The 18,338-nt window shown below is 52.1% G+C and overlaps 1 protein-coding gene across 2 annotated transcripts; it reads left to right on the forward strand.

Annotated features, from left to right (window-relative positions):
- Nucleotides 1-1,853: 1,853 nt before the first annotated feature.
- Nucleotides 1,854-17,226, forward strand: ALAD (aminolevulinate dehydratase). Of its 2 annotated transcripts, none has more exons than XM_035132040.2 (12): nucleotides 1,854-1,942; nucleotides 4,617-4,771; nucleotides 5,255-5,305; nucleotides 7,479-7,575; nucleotides 7,736-7,871; nucleotides 8,751-8,834; nucleotides 9,826-9,914; nucleotides 10,335-10,390; nucleotides 11,173-11,260; nucleotides 13,135-13,221; nucleotides 13,342-13,471; nucleotides 14,979-17,226. In XM_035132040.2, the coding sequence occupies exons 2-12, from the start codon at nucleotides 4,659-4,661 to the stop codon at nucleotides 15,044-15,046; spliced, it is 999 nt and encodes a 332-aa protein (XP_034987931.1). In that variant the 5' UTR covers nucleotides 1,854-1,942; nucleotides 4,617-4,658; the 3' UTR covers nucleotides 15,047-17,226. The 2 variants fall into 2 exon arrangements, with proteins under 2 accessions (XP_034987931.1, XP_060138937.1); XM_060282954.1 differs by having other exon boundaries at nucleotides 1,919-1,942; nucleotides 4,500-4,771.
- Nucleotides 17,227-18,338: the final 1,112 nt, after the last annotated feature.

Here is an 18,338-nt window from a genome sequence, read left to right on the forward strand (position 1 = left end):
GCAACGGGGACCTAAGATCCTGCTGCAAATCTGCACATCACTAAGTGATTTGTAGGTTTGGCCATTTTTGCTTGGTGTAGCAGCTTATTCCACTAACCACAGGAGAATATCAAGAAAACAGTATCATCTCCAGCTAGCTGGATACAACCAAAACCTATTATCTATGTATATCCCAACCCCCCTGCCTCTTGTACAAATAAATACACCGGGTGCTGCTTCAGAGATAAGAGCCAGTTTACACATTATGAAAACCAAGCCAACAGAGTTCTGGATGCTCCCACTACAGTCGTATCTTGGTTGTCAAACGCCTTGGTACTCGTCCGTTTCGGCTCCCGAATGCCGCAAACCCGGAAGTGAGTGTTCCGGTTTGTGAATGTTTTTTGGAAGCCAAATGTCCGACGTGGCTTCCGCAGCTTCCGATTAAGTGCAGGAAGCTCCTGCAGCCAATCGGAAGCTGCGCCTTGGTTTTCGAACCGTGCCAGGAGTCAAATGGACTCCTGGAATGGATTAAGTTTGACAACCAAGGTAACACTGGATAGTCTTGCAGGTAGTGGAGGTGAACCCTGCTGAATCTGTCTGAAGGCTCATCCAATCCAGTATCCTATTCTGATGGTAACCAATTAGTGAGTTGCTAGGAATGTAATATGAAACTGGCTGCTGGATCAGGCCCAAGGGGGTACATGAAGTCCAGCATCCTGTTCTCACAGTGGCCAACCAGATACAGGGCCCAAGCACAGGAGCACTTCCCAGCCATCTTGGCGAGTAGCTGTTGAAAGCCTTGTCCTCCATGAAGTGGTCCACTCCTTTCTCTCCCCACCCCTTATCTTCCACTTGAGATGGGAATAGTAAGAAGTAACTTTTAACACATTATTAGGAGCGCACAGTAACTGCTTCCAATCCTGCCAACCTAGCAGTTCAAAAGCACGAAGTGCAAGTACCTAGATAAATAGGTAGGAAGGTAAACGGCATTTCCATGGGCTGCTTTGGTTCGCCGGAAGCGGCTGAGACATGTTGGTCACATGACCTGGAAGCTGTACGCCGGCTCCCTCAGCCAATAAAGCGAGAGGAGTGCCGCAACCCCAGAGTCGTCTGCAACTGGACCTCACGGTCAGGGGTCCCTTTACCTTTACCTTTACCTGCTTCCAAATGCCATGTTTGTTTTCCCCCTCTCCTTTCAAATTATACTGCTTTTCTTTTCTTCTGTATTTGTAGATCTATTATTTTTATTTTGCTGCTTTGTTCGATATATATGTGTGTTCATTCTTGATCAGCATTCTAATTTCCCTGCTTTCTGCTTTGCTTGAGGCGGAACATGAAGGTTAATAACAAATACCAGAGTCGGATGTGTTGAAAAACCGTGCTGCTGGTGCTGCTACATGTCACAAACCAGCAATTATAAACTCTTGCAGAATCCCAGGCTGCCTGGGCTGACAATCCTGTGGCTGAAGACCGGCCATAAGCTCTGTCCTTCATTCATCCTCTGACTGGCAGGGATGCAAAGACGGGCTGACCGACAGGAGGGTCTCTCCCAGCTTTACCACAGAAATAATAATCTACAGCACCAGAAAAACACCTTCACTGCGCTCAACGGGGGCCGTGGGTGCCATGCAGCGTGCATGGCCCTGGCACCGAAATTTGTGGGTGATCGGGCACCCAGGGCCTTGGCACCTCTATTGCTTGGTTGTGATAGGAAGCTGCCAGATGGAGTCAGCCCCGCCCACGCAAAAAAAACGTAGGCCCGCCATTGACCCCGCCTAGTCCTGGTATTTGCAATCAAGAAGCGTGGCCACCCAAGCGGGGGAGGAGCGTGTTGCTTCCCTCGCGGACGCGCTGAAGTTTTTCTTGGGGGCGTGGCTATGCAAACGAGGTGGCTTCCCGCGAGGGCTGCCGGGAAAACAGCTGACACTGCTCCCGCGTGAGCGAGCCGCGGCAGAACAAGCAGGTGAGGATCGCCTTCCCGGGCAGGGGGAGGGGGCTGGATCTGAGCGTTGCTCCGGCAGATCCTCGGGCTCCAGAAAGCGGAAGGAAGTGGCTGCGGGCTGCAATGGCCCGCAGCCCCTGCTAGGCAGTGGCGGACCTATGGGGGGGGGGGGGGGGCTGAAGCTCGAACTGGGCTGGGGGAGCCCTTAAGCAAAGAGGTCTCCCCTGTGACCTTCTTCAATGGGGTTGTTCCACGACAGATCGCTGCATTATTATTTTTTAAAATTAACTACAACATCTTAGATTTTGATTAAAATGGCTGTTCTGGATTATCTCACTCGCCAAAGTCACTGGGGTGAATGAAAGTTTTTAAGCCCCACGTTGGGCAAAAAGTTCCTGCCTTGAGGAGGTTGGACTAGATCAGGCATCCCCAAACTGCGGCCCTCCAGATGTTTTGGCCTACAACTCCTATGATCCCTAGCTAACAGGACCAGTGGTCAGGGATGATGGGAATTGTAGTCCAAAACATCTGGAGGGCCGAAGTTTGGGGATGCCTGGACTAAATGACCCTCGGGTCCCTTCCAACTTGACCATTCTATGATTCTACCATTCTTTTTTCTGCTTTTTCGAGCTGCTTTTTCACATCCTGATAGCTCCCTTGCAAAGTCATTTTTCTGGAGACAATATGCAGAAAGAATTTAAGCACTCTTCAGCACAATGGCCAACTTACCGCCTTTACGACATCTGTGCTACTGACTCTCAAACTTAGGGATTGTCCAAATAGATATCACCCAAAATTAATGGATTTGAGTCATGTGACTCAAATCGGGTCAGCTGGACCCACTTTTTAAAAGGAATGTGGACTCAAGTCGCTTCTGGGGCTCTTTCGGGATTCTAGGGCCTGCAGCTCAAGCTCCATTCGTTTTATAAAAGGTCTGCTCCTGCGACTTTACCTGGGAGGGAGGTCAGCTTCTATAACCAGGCACTTCTGTTTTCCTTATTGCTTCATACATGCGGCCCAAGGCTTGCTCAACGTCTCTCCGCCCCTCCCCTTATGCATTGCATTCTCACAACAGCCCTGTGAGGTGGGTTAGGCTGAGAGAGGCAACCACTCCCTCCCCCACACAACAAGGTCACCTAAGGAGCTTAAGGACTGGTTTTGGGGAGAGGGGGCAGGATCTGAACTCGGGTTACTCCCAAGTCCTAGTCCTCATTAAATTGTGAGTTAGGTTAGGCTCAGAGAAGGTGTCTGGAGCCCTAAGGTTCCAGGAGTTTGAACCCCCTGGGCTGGTTCCCTTTATAACATTTTCTGCAGAGAGCCGCTTTGTGCTCGTTGAACGTGAGATCAGCTCTCTTGCAATGCTCAAGCTCAGGGTTGAGCAGATCCGACTTGGTTCCAGGCACCCAAAGGAGGGACTTTTTTTTTACGCAACACAGTAGTGGCTTACAGAACTCCTTGCCACAATACCTGGTGACGGCCACTGCCTTAGGAGGCTTTGAAATGCACGGAGGAGGGGAGATCTGCCGTTACCTACCCTGACCGCTCAGTGAGACTTACATGCTCAAGTCCTTGTTACCTTTATGGCCTGCTTAGGGCTTCCTGGAAGCCCCTGGTTGGCGGATGTGTGGAAAGGGGGCCGGTGGGCTGCGTGGGCTTTTGGCCTGATAAACCTGCTGGGCTTTTACTGCCTCTTGAACTGAAGCCCAAAAAAGAGCCCTCCTCCACCGGGATTAGAGCCCTGGCTGCCTTTTTGCTCTTGCCTCTGGCAACCTGCCTCTCCTCCATGTCAAGCGTGGGCCAATTGCACCACCCAACCCGTTTCATCTTGCTACGGAGGAATTTGCCACCCTCACATGATAGATTATTAAGCGGCCTCTTCTCCCAGGCTTCAGGGTGCCAGGAGAGATATTGTCTTCCTCGTTTTCAGAACCACCGACAAAAATCCAAATACCCCTTCAAAGTAGAACCTCTGGTTTTTAATCCCTAAAGCAGGCATCCCCAAACTTCGGCCCTCCATATGTTTTGGACTACAATTCCCACCATCCCTGACCACTGGTCCTGTCAGCTAGGGATCATGGGAGTTGTAGGCCAAAACATCTGGAGGGCCGTAGTTTGGGGGTGCCTGCCCTAAAGCATGCTCTTTCATGAGAACACAGGAAAAGCCCCGAGGCTCTTTGGATCAGGCTGAAGAGGACCCACCTAGCCTAGCATCCAGTTCTACCAGGGGCCCCAAAGAACCTTATAAATCCAGATAGACTGCCTCTGCCCCTAGAGGTTCCATAAGAAGAGCCTGGCCCCAAAGGGACTCAACTCATCCAGCCTCCTGTTCTCACAGTTGGCAGGCCATGTGCTCATTATGGGAAACCCACAAGCAGGAACTGAGTGTAAGGGCAGCACTCTCCCCTCGTGCAGTTTCCAGCTGCTGGAACTTCAGATTTCCCTCTTAAGTTATGTTGTCCTTCCTTGCACCCAGTACCAGGCATACTCAGACCAATTGTGGCTGATCAGTGGGGTGGGATAGGGTTGCGCTCTGCACTTGCTTGACGTCACTCTCATTTCTTTGCATGGCGCTCACCAGGAGTTGGGCATGCATAGGGGGCATCTCCCAGAGTCCTCTGCGGTGCCTGGGCAGTGGCACCCCCGGCAGCATGAGAAGTCACCCCTCTAAAACTGCCGCTGCCTCTCTGCTTCCCAGAGCCCTTTCCTCCTGTGGCCCAGCGGCTGGCGAGACCTCGAGATGCAGGCCGAGTCCCTCTTGCACAGTGGCTACTTTCACCCCACCCTCCGCTTGTGGCAGGCGACGGCCGCTAGCTTCCGCGCAGCCAACCTCATCTACCCCATCTTTGTGACGTGAGTTTCTCGGCCATTTCCTAACTGGGGTGTCCGGCTTGGGTTAGTTGGGCCCTGCTGGGTCTGAGCCAGTTGGGTCTTTTCTGACGTCCTCAATATCCGCCTGGTATCTTTATGGTACACCTTTAGGCGCCAGGCAAAAATGTTCCTCTTTAAGCAGGCCTTTGGCTGACAGGCATCTGATGCCCTTTTAAATCTGTCATGGGAAAGGGATTATTGGTTTGCTTTTGTTCTTATTTTTATCATGCAGTTTGCATTTTCGTGTTGCAATTTGGTGTTGTGAACCCAACCTAGAAAACCCCCTATTCCTGGTTTGGGAGGCGATTGGCAACCCTCTGTTTTCCTGGGGGCTGCAGGGTTCCCACAACGATGGCACTGTCAGGTGATGGCAAAGGAATGTCCCTTGGCGCTGAGCCTGTCTCTGGCAGTCTCTGGCTGCCAGGATCCTCTCCAGCTCCCACTTCCCCTGTTTAACTCTTTCAGGGACAGCCCAGATGCCGTGGAGCCCATTGCCAGCCTGCCTGGTCAAGCCCGGTGAGTGAACACGTCGAAATGTAGGGAACTGCCTTACGCTGAGCCAACCCTGGATCTGTCCAGCCCAGCATTGTCGATTCCTGAAAGCGTCGTGGGGAGGCACCTCCCCAGTCCTACCCGAGAGCCCCTTTATGGAGGTGCTGGGGGCTGAAGTTGGCACTTTTTGTATACAAACCTCAGTTCATCTTTTTCTTCCCCATATTGCCTGCCTGAGTCAATGCAGCTCATTGCAGCTCGAACCCCAGCGGAAGGGCAGGCATGTGCTCCTGTTTCCAGCTGCCTTTGCCCCAGACTTCTCTGGGCCCCGCAAGATAAAAGCTCCCGATGGGCAGAGCCAGAAGCTGATGCTTGCCTCCACCCCACCGTGCCTTCCCAAGATAAAAGCACTTTTGTTGCGGTTGCAGCTTGGAGATGAGAGATAACAAGGTCCACCCCAGGCCTTGGCCCACTCATGGGGCTGGGGGGACAGAGTGCTGTGCCCGACCCGGCCTTCTCATGGCTTGGGAGCCTTTGCTGCTCTGTGGGGCTGTGGCTTTGACCTGAGAAAGTTTCTCCAAGGGAAGCAGCTGGTCTGACCAGGGGTGGACTTTGGTAATATGGTGCCCTGGAGGAGGACAAAATATGGTGCCTTCCCTCCCTTCCCTTTCTTATTTTCATACAATAATTCCTTTTGGTAGAGTTGTGTTTCTCCTCAGTAAAGGTAAAGGGACCCCTGACCATTAGGTCCAGTCGTGACTGACTCTGCGGTTGTGGTGCTCATCTCGCGTTATTGGCCGAGGGAGCCGGCGTATAGCTTCCAGGTCATGTGGCCAGCGTGACAAAGCCGCTTCTGGCAAACCAGAGCAGCACACGGAAACGCTGTTTACCTTCCCGCTGTACCTATTTATCTAATTGCACTTTGACGTGCTTTTGAACTGCAAGGTTGGCAGGAGCTGGGACCGAGCAATGGGAGCTCACCCCATCTCTGGGATTTGAACCGCCGACCTTCTGATCGGCAAGCCCTAGGCTCTGTGGTTTAACCCACAGCGCCACCCGCGTCCCTACCAGTAAGTCCCCTTATAAACATAGGTATTACTCAGTAAGTCCCCTTATAAACATAGGTATTACTGCTATTTTGATGGTGGTGGTTTTGCGCCCCCTTGGCTTATGTGGAGAACTGCCCTAAACCTCACACTGTCCTGAGGAGGAAGGGATTTTTGCTATAGTGGTTGTGTGTACCTTGAGGGGGGGACGGGACACAGCAGTGTAATGCAATGGAATTGGCCTACTTAAGCCAACGGACAACTTCTCTGCTTCTGCAGTTGCTTCTTCTTGAAAACCTAATACAAACTACCGTATTTTCAAAATGAAGAAAAAGAGAAGAATGCAAGGGGCTATCAGTCACTGCGTGACACAACTTGCAGCTTCAGGATCTGGGTTCCAGTGATGCCACTGGCTGAGGAGCGGGGAGCCCAGGGATGCCATGCTATCCTGCTTGCCAGGCTTCCCATCTGGTTGCCCCCTGGTGCCCCTCTTATCTGTTTGACCTGACATGCCTGATAAAAACTAAGTGGAACATCCACGTCCCGAGGCAGCATACCTTAAAACTGCCAGGTGGTGGAGGCAAATAACTGGGGTGGAGGGGGCTTCTGCCCTCATGTTCTGCTTTTGGGGATGGGGTTTGGACATCTGCCTGGCCTCCATGGCAGAACCAGACAGAGGACTAGATCAGGGGTCAGCAACCTTTTTCAGCCATGGGCCGGTCCACCGTCCCTCAGACCATGTGGTGGGCTGGACTATATATTTTTTTTGGGGGGGGGATGAATGAATTCCTGTGCCCCACAAATAACCCAGAGATACATTTTAAATAAAATGACACATTCTACTCATGTAAAAACATGCTGATTCCTGGACCGTCCATGGGCTGGATTGAGAAGGCTATTGGGCCGCATCCGGCCCTTGGGCCTTAGGTTGCCTACCCCTGGACTAGATGGAGCCACTTGGGGCTGATCCAGCAGCCTTGCTTTCCTTACTAAGGCAGTGGGCTTGATCCATGCCACATAGGGTCCCACCGGGGGTGGGGGGGAAGCAGCTTCTCAGTGCCTATGTGACCCTATTGCTTTGCTCATCAACCTCATTTGGTCTCTCTCTCTCTCTCTCTCTCTCTCTCTCTCCCCCCCCCCCCCCCGCACAGTTATGGGGTCAACAGGCTGGAGGAGATGCTGCGTCCCCTTGTGGCTGATGGCCTGAAGTGCATTCTGATTTTTGGGGTCCCAAGCCGAGCCATCAAGGTGGGTAAAGGGGGTGGAGGCACCTTGGCAGTTTCAGTCATATGTTAAATTAGATTAGCCTCCACCCGCGAATCGTGCACCTGGCTGCAGTTTAACCATGTTGACAGCTGCAGTTTAACCACCTTCCTCCTGCCTGCCTGCCTGCCCCCCCCCACCGCAGGACGAGCGTGGATCTGCGGCCGATGCCAAGGACACCCCCGTGATCCAGGCCATTGCCACGATCCGTGCCTTGTTCCCTGAGCTGCTGATCGCCTGCGACGTCTGCCTGTGCCCTTACACCTCCCACGGGCACTGTGGTAAGTGCTGCCGGAGGGGAGCAGGAGCTCTTCTTGTCACAGGGCCTAGGGGAGAGGGAGAGCCCCTCAAATTCTGCCGTGTATATTGCATTAAATCAGGGTTTCCCAAGCCTGGGTCTCCGGGGGTTTTTTTGTGGAATGTAAGGGAAGCAAGATCTTCTTCAGTGCATTGATGCTGTGCCTCTTGCAGGCTGTATCTCCTACTCAGGCTCCTAAGGCTCCCCCCCCCCCGCCTCTCTCTCACACGCACTTTTTCTCTCTTGAGACAGCAAACATTTTCAGCAAGGGGCCGTTCCACTGTCCCTCAGACCATGTGGGGGAACAGACTATATTTTGAAGGGGGGGGAATGAACGAATTCCTATGCCCCACAAATAACCCAGAGATGCATTTTAAATAAAAGGACACATTCTATTCATGTAAAATCACGCTGATTCCCAGACCGTCCGCAGGCCGGATTGAGAAGGTGATTGGGCCGGATCTGGCCCCTAGGCCTTGGGTTGCCTACCCATGCTCTTGAGCAGTCATCCCCAAACTTCGGCCCTCCAGATGTTTGGGACTACAATTCCCATCATCCTTGACCACTGGTCCTGTTAGCTAGGGATCATGGGAGTTGTAGGCCAAAACATCTGGAGGGCCGAAGTTTGGGGATGCCGCAGTTTGCGGAGGACTGGAAATATGGCTGCTATTATGTCACTACAGCATACTTTTTAAACAATGCATGGGTGAAACGAGGTTTTCCTGGTTTGCTTCTGGTGTTTGCTTCGAAGAGGCGTCGTGGACACCAGTGGAATTTGGGGGGCAGTGTGTGTGTGTGTTGGGGGGTGGAATAGGGAGAAATTGGACCCCCAGAATCTTGACCGCTGCCCTTGCCCTTTCAGGCATTCTTCGGGAAGATGGCACCCTCCAGAACGAGACCAGCTGCCAGAGACTGGCTGAGGTGGCTCTGGCCTATGCCGAGGCAGGTGAGAGCACAGGTGGCTGCCGAGCCCCATCAAAGGCACTGCACAGGTGCTGCAGGAATGACACTCCCGACGGACATGAGACTGAACGACAGATCTCTCTGCTGCAGGAAGTGGCAGTGGCTGCTTAGCTGAGGGAGTGTAAAAGTTGGATTAGTTAGGGCAAAACTCTGAGGGGGAGGCAACTCTTGGTTATGACATTAAGCAGAACCTCCAGGTTCAGGGGCAGTCTACCTCGGAATGGCAGCTGTTTGGGGGCTGTTGCTAGGTGAGGAGAGAGGCCTTTGCCCTGATTGAGCATGGCTCCTCTGAGGTTGCTTGGGCTGGGTGGCTCCTTTTGTGTGGTGGGTGGGCTCCTGGGGGAGCTGGCGGCCAAGGGAGTCCGCCTATCAGGGCTGGAGTCAGATGCAAGACACCAAGAAAAGATGCGGATCTCTGATGCCAATGAAGTTAACTCTTTATTCTAGGAAACGGCATACAGCAACCCTTTCCCAGCAGGTCTTGCCCCTATGGAGCAGGTGCCAGGACTGAAGGTCCCTGCCTTCTACCACCTTTAAGGCTCCTCCTCTCCCAGAAGTTTCCCAGGCAGTCTCAGACTGTGTTTGCACACCTCTGGCCTCTGTTCTGCCCTCCTGCATGCTATTGGAGACCAGCGGGAGGGGAGCTTGTTGCAGCAGGAGAGGGAGACTCCCTGGGTTCTTCAGCAACCTCTTGACGCCCCTCCTCTGCTTCAGCCTCAGAGTCTGAACTGCTCCCCGTCACCATCTCTCCCTGCTCACCAAACCTTGTTGCCCCTTCAGCTTCTGACACCTTCTCCCACCAATCTTCTCCCTCCGACCTCTCCTCCATGTCCCACCACCAATCCCCCTGCTCTGAGCCTTCCTTCTTTGGGGGTTCCCTGGCTGGTGGCTCCCACCACTCCTCTTTGCCAGCCCGTTTCCGGCGGTGGCCCACCCTCAGCTCCCCTGAGCCACCACCCGTCTTCCTCCTCCAGGATGCCATATTGTGGCCCCCTCGGATATGATGGACGGGCGCATCGGTGCCATCAAGCAGGCCTTGGTCTCCAACGACTTGGGCAACAAGGTGAGCCAGGGACGAGCCCGCACCCTCCCTTGGCAGACCTTCTTACAGAGCCCATTTGCAGTGCCCTAGAAGAGAATAATTAATTCACACGCAGTGGTGCCTCTGAGCATGGGCGGAGTGTTCCTGTGGCTCGGCATGCCTGTTGTCCAGCAGGTATAACCCTTGAGGGTCATGGTGCCATTACTAGGCCGACTGGAGGCCCTCTGAGGTTGCCATGGCAACGACTTTACCTTGATGGCCCTGCAGGGCCGCAGATTGGGGGGTGGAGGGGAATGGATGTGATTCCCTCCCTGTGCCCCCTCAGGAGAGATTGTGAGGGGCCTGGCAGGCAGGGGGCAGGCAACCCTGTGTGGGTTTTATTTATTTTTAAAGCCCTTTAGACAGCAAACCACCCTCAACTTTCCTCCGTGTCGGCTGCAGGTTTCCGTCTTGAGCTACAGCGCCAAGTTTGCTTCCTGCTTCTACGGCCCCTTCAGGTGAGAAAATGCGAAGAGCCGTGAGGCTGGGTCAGGCCAATGGCCCATCTAGTCCAGCATCCTGTTCTCACAGTGACTGAAACCCACAGGCAGGATTTGAACACCAGGACATACTCCCTACCCATGGTTTCCAGCAACTGGGATTCAGAAGCATGGCTGCATTCAGCTGCGGAGCCTGAGCTTGTAGCCATTAACAGCCCCCTCCTCCATGAATTTATTAATCCTCTTTTAAAGCTATCCATGTTGGTAGCCCTGGCTGCCTCCTGTGGGAGGGAGTTCCACAGACTAACTACGGAACTTTCCTTTTTCCGTCCTGAATCTTCCAATGTTCAGCTTTGCTGGATGTCCACCCATTCTAGCGCAAGGAGAGAGGGAGAAATAACTTCCCTCTGTCCACACCAGGCCTAGATTTGCAAAGTTCTGCCATATCACCTCTTCCCCGTTTTTTCTCCAAACTAAAAAATCCCAAAGGCTGCGGCCTTTCCTCTTAGGGGAGGCACTTCATCCCCTTGATTGTTTTGGCTGACCCTTTTCTCAGCCTTCTCCAGATCTGCAATATCCATTTTGAGGTGAGGCGACCAGAACCGTACGCTGTATCAGCCCTGGGGAGGGGAGAACAGGGCGAATTGCAGGAGTTTGTGGCCCAGCAGGTGTTGCTGGGCTGCAAGTCCCACCCACCCTGGCTAATGGGAGGTGTGTTCCAGTGTACATCACTACTTGGAGGTCTACTGGGTGATTTCACAGGCTCGATCCTTTTTGTCCTTCTTTCTGGTTCCACGCAGAGATGCAGCCCAGTCCAAGCCTGCTTTTGGAGACCGACGGTGTTACCAGCTCCCTCCGGGGTCGCGGGGCTTGGCCTTGCGGGCTGTGGTGAGTCGTCATCCCCCCCCCATTCCCTGAAAGAGGGAACAGACCCCCCCAGGAGGAGGTGAATGCTTCTTCCTTGGACGTTTTTAAGCAGAGGTCGGGTGGCCATTGCACAGGGTTGAACTCGGTCACCCTTTGGGGTCTTTTCCACTTCCCATTGTACGATTCTGTGCAAAATCACTAGCTGTGATTCCCTTTTTTCAGAGGGTTGGACTAGATGAACCTCAGGGTCCCCCCTAAAGACTCTATACAGCTTTGTGATTCTTACCGTCTTAGCTTCCAGCTGTGAGCACCAGGGGGAAGGCACTACTGGGGGTGGAAGAGGAGAAGGAGGCTGCTGGTGGGATGAACCCAGACTTCCCTGCAACTCAACACAGCGATCCTCTTAGTGGATTTAGTGTGTCTGAGAAACAAAGATTAAGGCTGAGCCTGCTGCTTAGGGGGCTCTACCTTGGCTCCAGCGACCTCCAGGCCTCTCTGCGTGTCCTTCGTTCCTCCCTGCCCTGCCCCAGTTCCTCAGGAACAGCCCACCCCGCCTCGAGGTGCCGCGGCAAAACCAGACGCTCGCCGGGCTCCGAAATAGCCTGTCCCTGGCTCCTTCCTCAGCGGTGGGCTGCGCTCTGGACCTGTTATCAAGTCCCAGGTTCGACCGAAGTTCCCTAGAGAGTGCCTGGAAGCCGGCCAGAGCGAGCCGCCCTTGGGCAGCCCAGTGCTCCGGCTTGATCTGCGTGCAGAATCCGCTTTGGAGGACAGTGGCTTGGCTTTCTTCTCCCGTGGCCCCTCTCTCCCTCCCCTGTGATCAAATGGTAGCAAATAAAAAGCTCCTTGGACTGTAGCCCCCAAAGCTGGCCTGCATCAGAGGTGCAGCACGGATGGCTCCAGGGTCTGACCTGGTTTGAAGCAGTTGCCAGCGAGGCCTCCATTCTCTGTCTGCCATAGCATAAGAAGAGCCTGCGGGATGAGGCCAGTGGCCCCTATACCCCAGCACCCTGTTCTCACAGGGGCCAATCAGGTACCTGCGCGAAAACCTGCAAGCAGGATCCGAGCACAAGAGCCTTCTCCCCTCACTGTGGTTTCCAGCAACTGGTACCATCTCATCCAACCCCCTGCAATGCAGATGGCCATCCAACCTCTGCTTAAAAACCTCCTGTGAAAGGAGAGTCCACCACCTTCCAAGGCTGTCCATTCAACTGTTAAACGGCTCTGTTTTTTCTCCATCAAAAGCTCATTTCTTGTCATTTGAACCCATTGGTTCAGGCCCTACCTTCTGGGGCAGCAGAAAACAAGCTTGCTCCATTTTCCATGTGACGGCCCTTCAGATATTTGAAGGTGGCCCTCGTATCTCATCTCAGACTCCTCTTTACCAGGCTAAACATCGCCAACTCCCACTTGGTTTCCAGACCCTTGTTCATTTTGGTTGCCCTCCTCTTCACATGCTCCAGCTTTTCTACCCTCCTTAAAGCCGTGTGCTTTTAAGTCATGTGATTTAAATGTAGAGTTTGTATGCAGGGCTGGAATGAACCGTGAACATACAGGAATGAGCTAGATCTATATCCTTGAAAATGTGTTTGGATGTAGCCAAATAAGCTTACTTTCCAATTCAAGATATTCTAATCCTAAACGTAATATGAAGCGTGGGGGATGGGGAGGTAACAGCCTTATTTGGAAACTCAAAAGGAGCTTTCCCCAAGCCATGTACAGTTTTGTAAAATTCTGTCATGTTGCCTCTTCCTTGCCTTTGCTCGAAACTCAGAAGTCCCCAGCACTGCAACCTGTTGATTGTTCGACCCCTCAATCATTTTCGTTTCCCTTTTCTGAAACTTTCCCAACTCCCTCTCTTGTGTGCTTTTTCTCTGGACATGGCCATCCCCTTCCAGGACCGAGACGTGCGGGAGGGAGCAGACATGCTGATGGTCAAGCCAGGAATGCCTTACCTTGACCTCGTGCGGGAGGTGAAGGACAAGGTAAGCTCCCTGCTCCCTGGAATGGGTGGGAGGGGAGACCCCCCACCCCCACTGGGTGGGCCTTGGCAGCACCTTGGAAAGGCATCTCTCTTGGCTGATGTGCACCTGTGTCTTCTCCAGCATCCCAACCACCCGCTGGCCGTCTACCACGTCTCTGGAGAGTTTGCCATGTTGTGGCACGGAGCGCAAGCTGGGGCCTTTGACTTGAAGGCTGTGGTGATGGAGGCCATGGCTGCGTTCAGGAGAGCAGGTGAGAGAGGAAGGGAAATGCCACAGGGAAAGACGTCCCCTGTGGCAAAAGGGGTCTTTTCCCTGGCCCTCCCTCCCAGGTCTCGAAACCTTCCATGGGACGCCCTTAAGCGATTTCCGTCAGATAGGGTTACAGAAAGTACTGAAATCAGGAGTGCTGGGCATATGGGTGCCATTGATTCCGCTCCATATTGATCCAGAGCAGACCCCAACGTACAGAGAGCAGAGTAAAAACTTAAAACACGTTGCAGGATTCCGAATAATAACTCAGAGGCAATGAACTTCATCCAGCAGAGTTTACTACTGAAGGCAAATGTGCATAACAGTCACAAATCCATACATCTTCAGCACAGTCAATAACAATCCAGTTGCAGCAGACTTAACTTAAACTTACAAAAAGATAAAACCTTAATACTTAGCATAGTATATAGAGAACACCACACCAGAAGGATAGAGAGACAGAAAGTGAAACCCAGGCTCCTTCTGGCCTTATTATTCTAGTCAGCATGACCTTGAGTGAAAGAGTTAACAGAACCACTTTAAACCAGCTGCTCAGCTTCTCTGAAGAAATAACCCAAACATCAGGGACCTTCTTCCTGTTTGCAGGCAGAATAGAAGCTTGCTTGTTAGCTAGAAACTTCCAGCTTGTATCACACAGAGAAGCTTGTCGAACCCTCTTGAATCAATTGGGATAAACCAATACTTTCTGTACCACAGAATGCAAAACTGACAGTAGGAAGGGCCCTGCAGCTGGATCAGGCCAAAGGTTCATCCGTGATCCAACCACATGCCTGCTTGGCGGGAAGCCCACCAGCACAATACAGCCTGTGCAGCAGCAATTTTGCCCCTTGTGGAACCGCCCCCGTCCCTGCAGCAAGTGGGACTCAGAGACCTGCTGCCCCTGATCCTGGAGGGACACACAGCCACCTCCAGTCACTTTGTGCTCCCTGGTGCCACAGAGCCTGTTCAGGAGCAAGTGGAGAAAATGGGCTCTCCATCGGATTTTTCGAAAGCAAAACCGCATCGTCCACAAATGCTCTTCATTTATAAGCTTGAGGGGAAAATATTCATACAGTATTCTGCAAATAGTTGCTTATGGGATACAGCAGCCACTCTCTCTTCCTGTGGTTTCTAGCAGAGCACAGCCATTGTGGCTACTAGCCACTGATAGATCGCCTTCCCCTCTACAACTTTTCTGATCCTCTTTTAAAGCCACCCAAGTTGGTGGCCATCACTGGCTCCTGGGGGAGCACATTCCAGAGTTTAACCCTGCCTTGCCTGAAGAAGCGCTTTCTCTTATCTGTCCCCAGTCTTCCAACTTTCAGCTTCATTGGATTTCCACATGCAGTAGCAGGAGGATAGAGAGAGGAAATGAAGGAGACTAAAAGCAGATGAGTTAAGGGGGGCTGCCCTCGGAACTTTGGGAGGCAAGCAGAATAAATTGAGGGAAGGCATTTGCAAATAAATTGTGGGTCCTTTTTTAAAGTAAGAAACTATTCTCTTTCCAGGGGCTGATATCATCATCACCTACTACGTGCCTCAGCTGCTCCAGTGGCTGAAGGAAGAGCAGGCCTGAGCAGTCTCTTCCCTGGGAACAAAGAATAAGAATCCCGGAAGTGTCTTGAAACATGTGGAACAGACCATGCAGATGGTTGTGTGGGGACAACTATAGTACCAACCCCCCTCACATGCTTTTACTCTAAGGGTGGCCATCTCCAAGAGCTGTTTCAACCGAATCCTTGGTCCCTTAGCATTCCAGGGCCGGAGCCAGGATTTCTTTTAATTCTCAACCAAGATGACTTTTAAAATATCTGTTGCTGGGTTGTTGTTTTTAAAAAAATGTTGCTGGAAAAGAATATTTGAACATAAATCAAGTTAGATATTCCATAAAACGATTTATGCTTTGGGAAAGAACACTTTGGTGAAAGATCCCCCAAGGAGGTACCCTGGAGCCCTAGGAGGTGACAGGGGGAAGAGGGAAGGGCTTGTTGGTGCTGCAAGGACCCTGGGACACTGTCCCAGCTGCTTCCCCACATTAATGCTGCGGGGTGGGGGTGATGTCATGCCGTCCCGCAACTGTAGGTGGGGGCGGGAACCAGCCACTACTCCCCATGCCTCTCCCAAAAGCCATGATGTATACCCCCCCACCTTCCCAGCAGCCTCAGCTTTTGTAGCTGGAGTCAGTCAGGATCCCCACCCTCCTGGGCCAGATGGAGACAGGCAGCAAGGCAACAGAGAGTGCAGATCCTCTGGGACTCTCAACCAAGGCGGCATCTTCTTTAACTTGATGCAGGACAGGTGAAATTCACAGGCAAATCTTTACGTGTATGCTTCCTTCCCATTCTGGAAATAGCAATGTGCCTATACCTTGTGGAGCTCTTTAGGGTGCAGGAGCCCCACCAGGAAAAAAAAAAGCAAAACAAGAAAGGAGCCTGGTTTGCAGTCTCCCCCCTCTCCTGATTTGCACAGGTAACAGTCACTAGCTGCTCAGGAAGAGTGGGGGGGGGAACCTGTGCTTTGGCATAACAGGAGGCTGTGCCACTTCCCGACGGAATGCTTCTCCTCTCCATCGCCCACGTCTTGCTGCTTTTATCAGCACAGGAGCCAGACCTGCTGACATGCATGGCAACCCTCCTGATTTTGACCCGTGAAGCTGGGAAGTAATCATCAGTACACCTCTTGGAGCATAAATAAACTTTCTGACGTTTCCTGGAAAGAAATGGTTACTTGGTGGTGCTGGAGGAGGGGGGAATATTAGAACAAAATACATTGGCTACAGAAGAAAGGGGGTTGCCTGAGGGGGGGACAAGCAGGGAGTGCTGCCAAGCTGGTGTTTTTAAAGGAATGTCCCCTTCAGTGTGCAAATATGTGTTGAATGTGTTTCAGCCACATGTTAGCCCTTGCCTTCCCTCTCTCTGTGGTCTGTGTTGTAGAGAGAGTCTACAAGGCGGCTGGCATGAAATCAGTTTGATATAAAGCAAGGTAGTAATGGCACAGGGAAAAGTAGACGGATGTTCAGGCAGGACGACCCCAGCAGCAGTTTTTAAGGAGGCAGCATTGGATGATAAACACAAGTTTGTACCCTGCCAGCTTTCAAGTGCTGAGCAAGCCAGAGAGCCTCACTGCAGAGAGGATCTGAAGGCAAGAGGACCCTGTTGCCGTGGGGGGGGGGGCATAACACATCGTTGTGGAATCCTGCCACTCCCCACACCCACCAGTGCTCTACATTAGAACATAGCAAATTTGAAGGAGGGGGGGTTTAATCTTTAAAATAATAATCTATTTTGAATAGCAAAAGAGGCTGAGCCAGGGGCATAAAGGTCACTGGCATAAACCACATTCACATGTGCACATGACATGACAGTCCTTAAAGCAGTTGTTCTCGAACTTTATCTGGGCCACAGAATAAAAATTTGCTTGCACCATACCCAATTTTGTATTGATAAGACATACATTGGAAAACAAAAAGAATGCCTAGCTGTGCTTGATTTTGGGGCGGGGGGGGGGGATTGCAAATAAAAATTGCATTTTGATACAGTACGACAATGCACTGAAATGTTTAAATGTTTCCTTGATTGTTCTTGAATCTTCCTGCCACACTTGCCATCCTCTCCTGCTGCACAGGTGCTGTATGCTGCAGAAGAGGGGAAATGCAACTCTGCACTTCTTCAGAGTCTCTTAATTACTTGACACGTTCCGGGCATGAAATAAGTATTCAAATTACTTTGTTTACTTTCTCTGGAAACTGAACTTTTTAAATAAAAGGAGATATGGTTTTGGCAGCTGCGTGACATAAGGCACTCCAAAGTGTGTGTTGGGGAGGAGTTGCACCTGCTGAATTTCTGGCTGCCTCACTGCTGCACTTTAACAAACCTCTGCTCCAGCCTCAGGCTGGTCGTTCAAAATCACTTTTCCAGAGCCAAGTCTTCATTCACAAATCGGTGGAGGGGGGGTAGGCTGCAAAAGACCCTCACCGCCTGCCCTGCAGCTGCTGTTGCTGCAACCAGTGCAGCGCCCAGAAAGCGGGCAAAGTGAGGGCGCAATTAGCTTCGGTAGGCATTTACTGAGCACGCGCATTCCCCCCACCCCCTGAGTTGCGCTTGCGCATTCAGTCCAGGTGAAGCTACGGAGAAGAGGTAAGGTGGCCGCTTTCTTCCCTTCCTCCTCCCCCCCCCAGCCTGAGCTCTGCACGACTTCGGGGGGGCCTCTCCGGCCACCAACACGCGCAACCAAAGTTGGGGGTGGGGAGCAGTTAGGGCTACGTTGGGCCATGGCCCCTCCCCTCTCTGTTTTTTATTATTATTGCAAAGCAGCTTCAAAGCCTGGAAATAAATAGCCAAAGCAGCGTGCAGTAAAATAAGATGAAATATAACATTCAAAAGTTTACAAGCACTGTAAACCAAAGACAATGAGGACAATTGTAGTTATTATTTTGAAAAATAGCTGGATCACAGTTTTGGAGAAGACTGTTTTTAATGTCTCCACTCGGTTCTCGTCTGGTTGCAGCTGAGACCTCGAGAAGAGGCTGGTTTCTGGTGCATAAGGACAACAGAGGGCATTGCTGGATCAGGCCGATGGCCCATTTAGTGCAGTATCCTACTTTCACAGCGGCCAACCAGATGTGGGAAACGAGCAAGCAGGACCACAGCACGAGAGCAAGGTTGTGGTTCCCAGCAACTGGCAGAGTCCCAAATACTCCCTCTTAGCAATGTCCTCTTAAGGAGTGAAGTTACTCTCTCGGATATATTGTGGGTGGGGAGTAACTGGGTCCCAAGTAAATGCTAAAAGCAAAATTAGAATGGGCAGCCAGTGCAGCTTGTCTGGCAGAGAAGTTACATGGGGCCCCAGCTGCTGCAGTGTGCCCCAGC

The sequence above is a fragment of the Zootoca vivipara genome, chromosome 14, assembly GCF_963506605.1.
Source record: "Zootoca vivipara chromosome 14, rZooViv1.1, whole genome shotgun sequence".
NCBI lineage: Eukaryota > Metazoa > Chordata > Lepidosauria > Squamata > Lacertidae > Zootoca > Zootoca vivipara.